Source organism: Heterodontus francisci, unplaced genomic scaffold, assembly GCF_036365525.1.
Source record: "Heterodontus francisci isolate sHetFra1 unplaced genomic scaffold, sHetFra1.hap1 HAP1_SCAFFOLD_286, whole genome shotgun sequence".
NCBI classification, from domain to species: domain Eukaryota; kingdom Metazoa; phylum Chordata; class Chondrichthyes; order Heterodontiformes; family Heterodontidae; genus Heterodontus; species Heterodontus francisci.
The window spans coordinates 2,409,573-2,420,562 of NW_027141006.1; the positions used below are offsets into that span (position 1 = coordinate 2,409,573).

At 44.4% G+C, this 10,990-nt stretch overlaps 1 protein-coding gene across 1 annotated transcript; it reads left to right on the forward strand.

Moving 5' to 3' along the window:
• Positions 1-6,114: 6,114 nt before the first annotated feature.
• Positions 6,115-6,504, forward strand: LOC137361733 (histone H2AX-like). Its single transcript, XM_068026410.1, has one exon. It carries the CDS (start codon positions 6,115-6,117, stop codon positions 6,502-6,504), a length of 390 nt encoding a protein of 129 aa, XP_067882511.1.
• The last annotated feature ends 4,486 nt before the right edge of the window (positions 6,505-10,990 follow it).

Below are 10,990 nucleotides of genomic sequence, written 5' to 3' on the forward strand. Positions count from 1 at the left end.
TGGGAGCGTGTCCGCAGATAGACTCAGAGATCAGCATCGAGTCTGGGGCAAGCGGGGGCTGCTTGTAAGAGGCGGAGTGGAGAATCAACTGGTCCCGGAACATGGGGTGAGTGGGGGAAGGGAGAGGCCATTCTCAGGCTGTGTGTCGACGGGGAAAGTAGACAGAATGGGAAGAACCTATTACTGCAGTGCAGTCAAACAATTATAATATTTGTATGACTGGGCTTCCTTTGTGGGGGCTCATTATTATTCGAGAGATTAAATTCATTAAAATCCTGTATCTTCTATCTCACCTGTATTTTAGTTATAAACATACTTTTGTTCAAACAGACAAATAATTGAATGAACCAGAATAAATGTGATGTTTCCTCCACCCAAGTTACAAGGAAGAGTGTCACCAGCTCCTTCTCACACACAGTCCGTACATTATCACTCACAGAGCGCAGAGACACAGACAGGTCATCAGTTCCACAGTCTCAGACAGCAGAAATAGATCCAGAGACACATTTTCAATCCATCAATCAAACAGAACAGGAGAGACAGACGTTGTTTCCATGTCACCCCAACTCAGTACCACTGATAGGTAGATTCATAAATCCCAGTCCAAATTCTCACCCACTATCAAATTATCAGTCTGTCAATCCAACAATAGAGCAACCTCAGCTACAAATTAAATACACGTAGAACTGACACATGGTTCCCTTTTCAAAGTTATAGAATTAAGGGCGGTGCAGTGGTCAGCACCGCAGCCTCACAGCTCCAGCGACCCGGGTTCAATTCTGGGTACTGCCTGTGTGGAGTTTGCAAGTTCTCCCTGTGTCTGCGTGGGTTTCCTCCAGGTGCTCCGGTTTCTTCCCACAAGCCGAAAGACTTGCAGGTTGGTAGGTAAATTGGCCATTATAAATTGCCCCTAGTATTGGTAGGTGGTAGGGAAATATAGGGACAGGTGGGGATGTGGTAGGAATATGGAATTAGTGTATAAATGGGTGGTTGATGGTCGGCACAGACTCGGTGGGCCGACGGGCCTGTTTCAGTGCTGTATCTCTAAACTAAACTAATATAATCTGAGATTCAAGTGAAATACCAGCCCAATATTTGCACATGTTATCAGTTTATTATCAGTATTAATCCCCATAATGTGTCCAGACATATACATTAGATACAAGTGCAAATCTGAAGTGCATAATCAGATTGAGAGATTCTGAAATATCATATAACCTGAGATACAAACTCAGATTCCAGTTTAAAACTCATCCGGATTGTGAAACTAAAAGATACATTATAAATTTGATCAGTATAGTCTGAGCTATAAGTTACATACCAGTCCTGAAACCTCATAGTGTCAGATGGAAGATACTGGACAATTCCAAACTGAGCTCATTTTACACACAAGTCCAAGATTCTCCCTCAGAGTCAGACTGAATGGCATTGATCAAATTGATTAGTACAGCCTGAGTTACATTTGCACATCAATCCTGTATCAGATTGAAAGATACATTATCTTTCGCTATTATGTTCACAGTGACAGATATTTAATACTTGGCAAAACTTCAAACATATTGTCTGCTTAAAACCGACCACATCTGTGGCCTGTTGCTGTGCTGACATTTTATGCAGAATGAATCCAGACTTGCAAACAGTCCCAGGGACGGAAGGTTATATAATGAATCCCCCACTCACACAGAGTACCAGATACTGACAGATAAAGTGATGCTGATACACATGCTCAGTGCCAGATGCTGAAAAGTATAGGTTGATTATTGCACTCACTCACAGTACCTCAGCCTGAGTCATCTAAAGCAACCTAACACACAAATAGTAGCACTGAGAGATTGAGAAAGAGTCAAAAACTCACATAGAATACCAGGCACTGACAGATACAAACTGAAAACTACACACACATGGATATGGGATTGGCTAACTCACAGAAAACAGAGAGTGGGGATAAATGGAGCATTTTCAGATTGGCAAACTGTAACCAATGGAGTACCACAGGTACAGTGCTGGGGCCTCAACTATTTATGGTCTATATTAATAATTGCATGAAGGGACCAAGTATATTGTTGCCAAATTTGTAGATGGTACAAAGATAGGTAGGAAAGCAAGTTGTGAGGAGGACACAATGTGTCTGCGAAGAGATATAGATAGGTTAAGTCAGTGGGAAAACATTTTGGCAGATGGAGTATAACATGGGGAAATGTGAGATTGTCTACTTTGGCAGGTAGAATAGAAAAAACAGAATATTATTTACATAGAGAGAGACTGCAGAATGCTGCTGTACCAAGGAATCTGGGTGTCCAGGTACATGAATTACAAAAATGTTAGCATGAAGGTATAGCAAGTAATTAGGAAGGCAAATGGAATGTTGGCATTTTTAGCAAGGGGAATGGAGTATAAAAGTAAAGAAGTTTTGCTATAACTTTACAGGGCATTAGTGACATCCCAACACCATACAGTTTTGGTCTCCTTACATAAGGAGGAATATACCTGCATTGGAATCAGTTCAAAGAAGGGTCACTCGACTGATTGCTGGGATGTTGGATTGTCTTATGAGAAAAAGTTGAGCAGATTGGGCCTATACTCACTGGAGTTTAGAAGATTGAGAGGTGATCTTATTGAAACCTGTAAGATTCTCAGTGGGCTGGACAGGTAGATGCTGAGAGGACGTTTCTCCTTGTGGGGGATTATAGAATTAGGGGCAAGAGTTTAAGATAAGCAGTCTCTCTTTCAAGAAGGAGATGAGGAGGAATTTCCTCTCTCAGAGGGTTGTTCATCTTTGGAAATCTGCTCTCCAGAGGACTGTGGAGGCTGTGTCATTGAATATATTCAACGCAGCGATAGACAGATTTTTGATCTACAACAGAGTCAATGGTTATGGGGGCAGGCAGGAAAGTGAAGTTAAGGCCACAATCAGAACAGCCATGATCTTATTGAGTGGCGGAGCAGGCTTGATGGGCCAAATGGTCTACTCCTGTCCTATTTCGTATCTTCTTATGTTCTTACACACACACACACACACACATACACAACCAATGTGTGGCGGATCTAGAATTAATCCCACTTTCATACACAATACCAGTAACTGAAAGGTACAGAATTAATCCCACAGATGGATACAGTACCACCGACAGGTACAGAATGAATCCCATGCTCACAATCAGCACCCGGGATCGAAAGATACACGTGATTCCTACCCTCACATAACAATATCAGACTGAGTTACAGAATGATTTCCACATTCATACTGGGCACCAATGACTGCGAATTAATTCATCCCACAATCACACACACTACCAAAGGCTGACAGATACAGAATTAATCCCACACTCCTATGTAGTAGCAAAGACTGACACATACAAAATCATTCTCAAATACTCCTACAGTACCTGGCAGATTCAGTGACTGCCAAACTCACATAAATCACCAGAGACTGACAGATAAAGAATGAACTCACACACACACTGAGATACTGACAGATATAGCTTGAATTCCACACATACAGAACCACTGACAGATTCAGACTCAGTCCCAAATCACATAACATTCCAGAGACTGACAGAATGAATCAAATACTCACACACAGTGCCACTGACAGAATGTATTCCACACTCACATACAATACTGAAGAATGACAGATACAGAATGTAACTCACACTTTCACAAAGTACCAGTGAGTGACAGGTACAGAATGAATCCCACATTCACACATGACGTTAGAGATGGATAGCCAAAAAACAATAAGACTGCCAGAATAGATAGAATTCACATAAAAATTCTAAAATATGGCAGAGAAGCACTCTTGACACAAATACATGTCTCATTTCCCTCATCTGGAAGGAGGAGAGCATGACAGGGGATCTCCGCGATGCGGTAATTGTGATCATCTTTAAAAAAAGTTGAGAAGACCGACTGTGTTAACTATAGAGGGGTATCGCTGCTGTCCACCACAGGGAAGGTCATCACAAGAGTCCTTCTCAACTGCCTCCTCCCCGTGGCTGAAGAGCTCCTACTGGAATCACAATGTGGATTCTGTCCATCAACAGGCACAGTGAACATAATCTTCACAGCAAGACAACTTCAAGAAAATGTAGGGAGCAGCAGCAACCTTTATCCATGGCCTTCTCTGACCTGACAAAGGCCTTCGACTCTCCCAACCAAGAGGGATTATGGAATGTCCTCCTCAAACATACTGCACTACGACATGCAAGCTGTAATCCTTGCCAACGGATCTATCACTGACCCAATCCGAGTGCAAACTGGGGTCAAGTAAGGCTGTCATCGCACCAATGCTCTTTTCCATCTTCCTTGCCGCAACACTCCACCTCATCTCCTCACACTCAAACACAGTACCTCACAGAGACAGAATGAATCCATACAGCACCAGAGACTGAGAGTTACCAAATTACATAAAACACTCAAACACAGCAGCCTAGACTAAAAAGAAAATTAATTGCACACTCACATGCAATAGCAGAGACACAACGACACAGAATCAGTCAATAAGTGCCCTCCTAACAACAGCCAGGACATTTCCAGGAAGCTCCACACAGGGAGCAGCTCTTTCAATTTTAACTGGGGCTGGAGAGAGTCTTTGTGAAATATACTTCCTGATTGCAGTAAGGGAATTTGTGATTGGTTGCAAATATTTAATCTGATTGGATGGCGAAAGAGACCAAATGTCGAATTACAATATTAAATCGTTGGGACATCATTCCAAATCACCCAATCACAATCTTTACTTTTCCCCATCCCTCATTAGCATAGAACTGTGGGATTGTCTATTTAATCCGCACTCGGAAGGGGTTTGGTTTATTTCTGAGTCTGAAATTGAAACTGAAGATGGTTGAGGAGAAGAAGAAAGCAGCTGCTAAGAAGGGCGCCAAGAAAACCTTAAATAAACCGTCAGCAAAGGGCGGCAAGAAGCGGAGAAAGTCGAGGAAGGAGAGTTACTCCATCTCCATCTGCAAAGTGATGAAGCAGTTTCACCCCGACACCGGCATCTCCTCCAAGGCCATGAGTATCATGAACTCGTTTGTGAACGATATTTTCGAGCGCATCGCGGGTGAGGCTTCCCGCCTGGCCCATTACAACAAGTGCAGCACCATCAGCTCCCGGGAGATCCAGACCGCCGTGCGCCTGCTGCTGCCCGGGGAGCTGGCCAAGCACGCCGTGTCGGAAGGGACAAAGGCGGTGACCAAGTACACCAGCTCCAAGTGAAACTGCACAATGGACTGAAAAACATCCCAAACACAACGGCTCTTTTCAGAGCCACCCACAATCTCTCTGAAAAAGCTGCATCCGAACATCTCTATGAAATCATTTTAAGACAATGTGTAACATAATAAATGTCCCACTGCTGTGTTTTTGTCTGCTGTCCCAGAAACCGAACTCAAACCCATAATCCGCTCATCCGCCTTTCCTTTTTTGCTTAAAGCTGTTATTGTTGTTGTACACAGCCCCTGAATGACCGCATTAACAGCTGCTTTCAGCGGTAAGGGTCAGACCTCAGTCCCTTCACTCTATTCCTGAAATGTGAACTGATTCATAATTTTATTAACAGTAACTCTCCGCACTGAAACAGCCCGGAATGGGATTATTACACAGCAGACCAAGGGCACTTTGAGGACTCGATCCTGCTTCCTCTTTTCAGAGAAGGACACTGGGCTCTGATTGAAGATAAACTGAATGTTTCCCTTCAGGGAAATGCTGTGAACAGGGATTTAGTACCTCCCGGGACAGTTTGAAAGCGATTGGAGAAAGATCCACAATTTAAATAACATTTTAAACCCGCGTCTTAATTCGTGACGGAAAAAGTTGAATAGAACAAAATAAAGACAAAGGATTTGAAATATTTGACTCAGGATGACATTTATTTTAATCCGCTCCTTTCTGACAATGAAATTGGCGGTCTTTTTGAAATTGACAAATTTTCTGCTTCTGATGTTTTGGCGGTAAACCCCGCCCACCTCTGTTGTCAGTGACCTGATTGGTGAAGAATATAGGCAAATGAGGTGAATTAAGTACCTGCCAATGGGGAGAGTTTTCAGGCTATAAGTAAAGTGAATGCGGCGGAAGTTATCCATTCTTTGTGAAAGTATTTGCGAGATTGTGGAAATGTCTGGAAGAGGAAAGACCGGCGGCAAAGCTCGGGCCAAGGCCAAGTCTCGGTCTTCCCGGGCCGGACTGCAGTTCCCGGTGGGCCGTGTTCACAGGCTTTTGAGAAAGGGCAACTATGCTGAGCGTGTGGGTGCCGGAGCCCCGGTCTATTTGGCTGCTGTGCTCGAGTATCTGACTGCTGAAATCCTCGAGCTGGCCGGGAACGCGGCCCGGGACAACAAGAAGAGCCGCATCATCCCCAGACACCTGCAGCTGGCCGTCCGCAACGATGAGGAGCTCAACAAGTTGCTGAGGGGAGTGACTATTGCTCAGGGCGGGGTGCTGCCTAATATCCAGGCCGTGCTGCTGCCCAAGAAAACCAGCGCTCAGAGCTCCCAGAAAAAGTAAAGCGGCCGAAATGTCATCAAATAAACCAAAGGCTCTTTTCAGAGCCACCCACAGTCTCTGCGAAAGGGCTGGTTACTGTCTGATTCCAAAATGCCAGTAACAGGACCGAATGAGAACTATTTCAAATGTTTAAGCATCTGTTTCAGTGATTTCTCACTGTCACCCCAAAACCTGTCTAATTTATTAATTCCACACTGAGTGAGTTATTTGTCCCGTTACAGATTGCTGAATAGAGTCTTACCGCCATGTATAGATAAGTAGACAAAAAAATTACAGATTAAAACTTCGTAATATATATAATCCATCAAAAGTTTTTTTTATTCCGCTTTTATCAGCACAAAGTCCTGGCCCGATTTTAAGAACAGCTTTAAACTAACGCCATTAATTCGCTTCTTTCCGACACTGAAATTGACGGCTTTTTCGAATTCAAACTTTCTGCCAATTTAAGCCAGTGATTTGCTGTATTTTCTAATTCGAGGCTCTGCGATTGGTTAAGACATGTGAATGAGACGTGGGTGACCAATCAGAAGTGGGCTCTGGATAGCTCGGGCTCAAACTGTGGGAATTCCAGGTCCCTGAATGATTGAGCTGAAACTGATCAGTTTCACAAACCCTGTCAGTTTCAGTGCAGGAAACACCGTCTCGGGAGAAATAACATCACAAGTGGGTCTGGTTCCAGTGACCGATTCAACGGCTGCTGCAAAACTCCCGGATTCCCTCATTGCAGCGAAATCATTTTGAAATTCTATGAAAACAATGAGTGATTCTGGAGGAGTGATGTGGCTTTTCACTGAGGGCATGTGTCGACTGGGGAAATAACTAAGTGTCGAGCCTCGGGCACTGTTAACACAGCCCGTTTAGAAAATCAAATCCACTGCACATCCTTGCTACAAATGAAATGTCAAATTCGGGGATTCCATTTTTTTTCATCCCGAACACAGCAGATTGATTGAACAAAGAATTAAAAGTAAAATACTGCGAATGCTGGAAATCTGAAATATTTCAGATTGATTGAACTGTTCTAAACAGCCTATCCCAGCTCCCATTTCTCGGTCACTGTGAGGCGGTGGGTGGCTCTGAGAAGAGCCTTTGTTTTGTGTTTGCTGGAAAGGGTCAAATTGTTCAACCGCCGATTCCATAGAGAGTGCGGCCCTGCCGTGTCAGAGCGTACACCACATCCATGGCAGTGACCGTCTTGCACTTGGCGTGCTCAGTGTAGGTGACCGCATCCCTGATCACATTCTCCAGGAAAACCTTCAACACCCCGCGAGTCTCCTCATAGATCAAACCCGAGATCCGCTTGACCCCGCCACGGCGAGCCAGGCGGCGGATTGCTGGTTTGGTGATGCCCTGGATATTATCACGAAGCACTTTGCGGTGCCGCTTTGCTCCGCCTTTGCCCAGTCCTTTGCCTCCTTTACCTCTGCCAGACATGATGATTCTCCACTCAGATCACTGCACTATATAAGAAGCAGACTCTTGCAGGCTCTACTTTACACAGACCGCCCGGACCTGCCTGAGAATGGCAGAGAGAGAGCAGGAAGGGGAGGAGACAGAGTGAAGATTGAACAGAGAGCAGATGGGGAGGAGACACCCAGAGTGACAGACATAGAGAGAACGGCCCCTCATCTTTCAGCTCCACCTCCAGTTTCCTCTGGTTCGCCAATTTCAAACCCTTTATTAACAGTGGAACCGAAACCCAGCTCTCCACACAAACCCTTCCAGACTCGGCCTTCATAGTCAAGGCTTTCCAGAAAGCCGGAGCTTTTAAATATGGTTCCGCTACAATTAACACTCAGTAATATTCCCACCTAAACACAGTCCATTCTATAACAAATAACCTACTCAGTAACGTCACCATTTCCACACACATCCTCTTCCAGCAGTTTACAAACACCTTATTTCAGCCGTTTGGGGAATCTCCTGTGTTCAGATTGGAGTTGGAAAGCGGCCTTTACCCGGCAGTGTTACCGTCTCACACTGAATCTGCCAGACATCCTGTTGATCTGCCTAGTTCCCCACTGTCTCTCTTGACTATTACATGGCACGGGTAGTATTTCAGAAAGTACTGCAATGGAGGGAGTGCTGGGGACTCCAGGCCAATCCTGGAGGGATGGGGAAAATATCTTTAGAAATTCCCTGGAGAGAATCGTGACATGACAGGTCTCCAGGGACAGACCAAGGAGAGAGTGTGGACATTGAATGGAAACATGGCAAAAAGAGTTGGGGATTCAGGAACACAATCCTCTTTGATGGGTTACAGCCTCCCCTCTGCTCCTACTCTTTACGAGACACTTTTCCAGTTTAAATTTATGGACAAGGTGGGTTAGTTGCTCTCAGGGTGGATGGGGGGAGAGGAGCCTCAGTGGCCATGGGTGGGACAGGGAAAATGGAGTCAGAGAACCAGGACTCCGGTCACTCCCCAGCAATGTCTGCTGGAAGTAATCTGTGGATCGGATGATGCCGGGGGCCCATGGAGAGGGGAAGGGGGTGGGGTGATGGAGTGAGGAGGTGGAGAGGGAGTGTTCGTGGTGTCACAGCCGACCCGCTGCCCAAACCAAACTCCCACATCCCAGCATTATATTGTCCAATTCCTGGAGGCGGAGGATGGCGATTCCCGTTGGATTAATTTCTAATGTTCGGCATCTTATCCTGATAAAATCACCAGTTCTGAAGGAGGCCATTCTGTACTTATTCTCCGGTCATCGAGGGGTCATCTTTCCCTTTTCAGCTCCTGACTGCTGGTATTTTTGCTGTTAAATGTGAAATGCAACATATGTTCGCAGCAGTTTCTGCCCTGTTGCAGCCATAGGAACATAGAAATGGGGGTAGGCCATTCAGCCCCTCGAGCCTGCTGCACCTTTCAATTAGATCCTGGCTCACCTATATCTTAACTCCAGCTACCTGCTGTGATTTCATAAACCCTCAGACCGTCACTGGATAAACATCTCTCAATCTCAGGTTGGAAATTGTCAATTGACCCTCAGGTTTATCTGATTTTTCGGAGAGAATTCCAGGTTCCCGCTCCCCTTTGTGTGAAAAAGTGCTTCCCGGCAATATTCCTGAAAGGCAGAACTCTAATTTTTGAGTTCTCTCCCTTTGTTGTGGAACTGCTTGTTTACAGCTCAGACCGAAGTCCACACTGCAGAACAAACAGCTGTTCCTCTGATCCTGTCACTTCAGCTTTGGATTTGAAGCTCAAGCCTCTTTCCATGATGATTCTTTGTGCCCTATCTCTGTAAATGGTTATGCCTGTCTTTTTGTGGGGTATGTCAAATATTCTTTTTTCCAGTCCTACTCAGGACCCCACCCCCAGCTCTTTTTCCGGTACAATGATGACTGGATCAGTGTCATTTCCTGCTCCCGCTCCGAACTGGAAAATTACATCAAATTCGTTTCCGATTTCCCCCTCACTGTGGTTGACAGGGCTCTCAACCCTTTTTATTATTTTATTTTATCTTTTTGTTTAACCATGTGCCTGCCTTAAACTTGGTTTTTCAAGTATGTGCTTTTGGACAAAACTATTGATTATTCTGTCATTAACACTCTCTCAGCACTAATATTTTGTCTTTCACTACACCATTAGCACACTCCCTTTGCCTTTGCCCCATGACCTCCTTGTCAGTTAATCTCTCCTGCCCTCTGCCCTATTACACACCTTCCCTTTTGTTCTCTTCCCCACCTCCCCCCACCCCCGCTTCACTTGCTTAAAACCTATTACATTGAGTGTGAGACAAATTCAATCCATCTTTTGTACTGTATGAGATTAATTTTGACACACTTTCTGGTACATTATGTGACAGCGAGTTTAATTCTACATCTATCTGTCTGTGGTACTGTGTCTGAGTGTGAGATTATTTCAGTGTCAGTCTATGAAACTAAATGTGATTGTGTGATTCATTCTGCATGTTCAGTTTGCTTACCCACTGTTTTTTTCAGGATTGTTTTCAGGTTTGCACATGCTGCTGTTCAATATTCAGTGTATTCATACCTAATCTGTCCTAATGCTTTGTCTTTCAACACACCATTAACATATTGTTTGCCTTTGCTCCGTGACCTTTTGGTCAACTATGTGGCCTTGTTGTGCTTTAGACCATTTCCATTTCACATCTTTCTTCAACAACTCATGTAGTGGAGCTAACACCATTGCATGCTCAGGCAGAAATTGCAAGTAGTATTGGACCATGCGTAGAAAAGATCTAAGCTCAGACACATCTTTTTGTCTTAGGGGCTTTGACCATAGCCTCTATCTTCTCTTTCACTGGCTGTAGTACTTTTCATTGATTATCAGGCCAAGGTACACCACCTCAGATTGTACAAAGGCACACTTGTTCTTTTTCAAGTGACACATTGTGATCATTGAGCCTTTTTAACACTTCATCCAACACTTGAAAATTCTCTTCATTTGTTACAGTCATGATCAACACATCATCCTGATTGCACAAGCAATGTAGCACTCCTTGTAAAATCTTACCCATTGTAACTT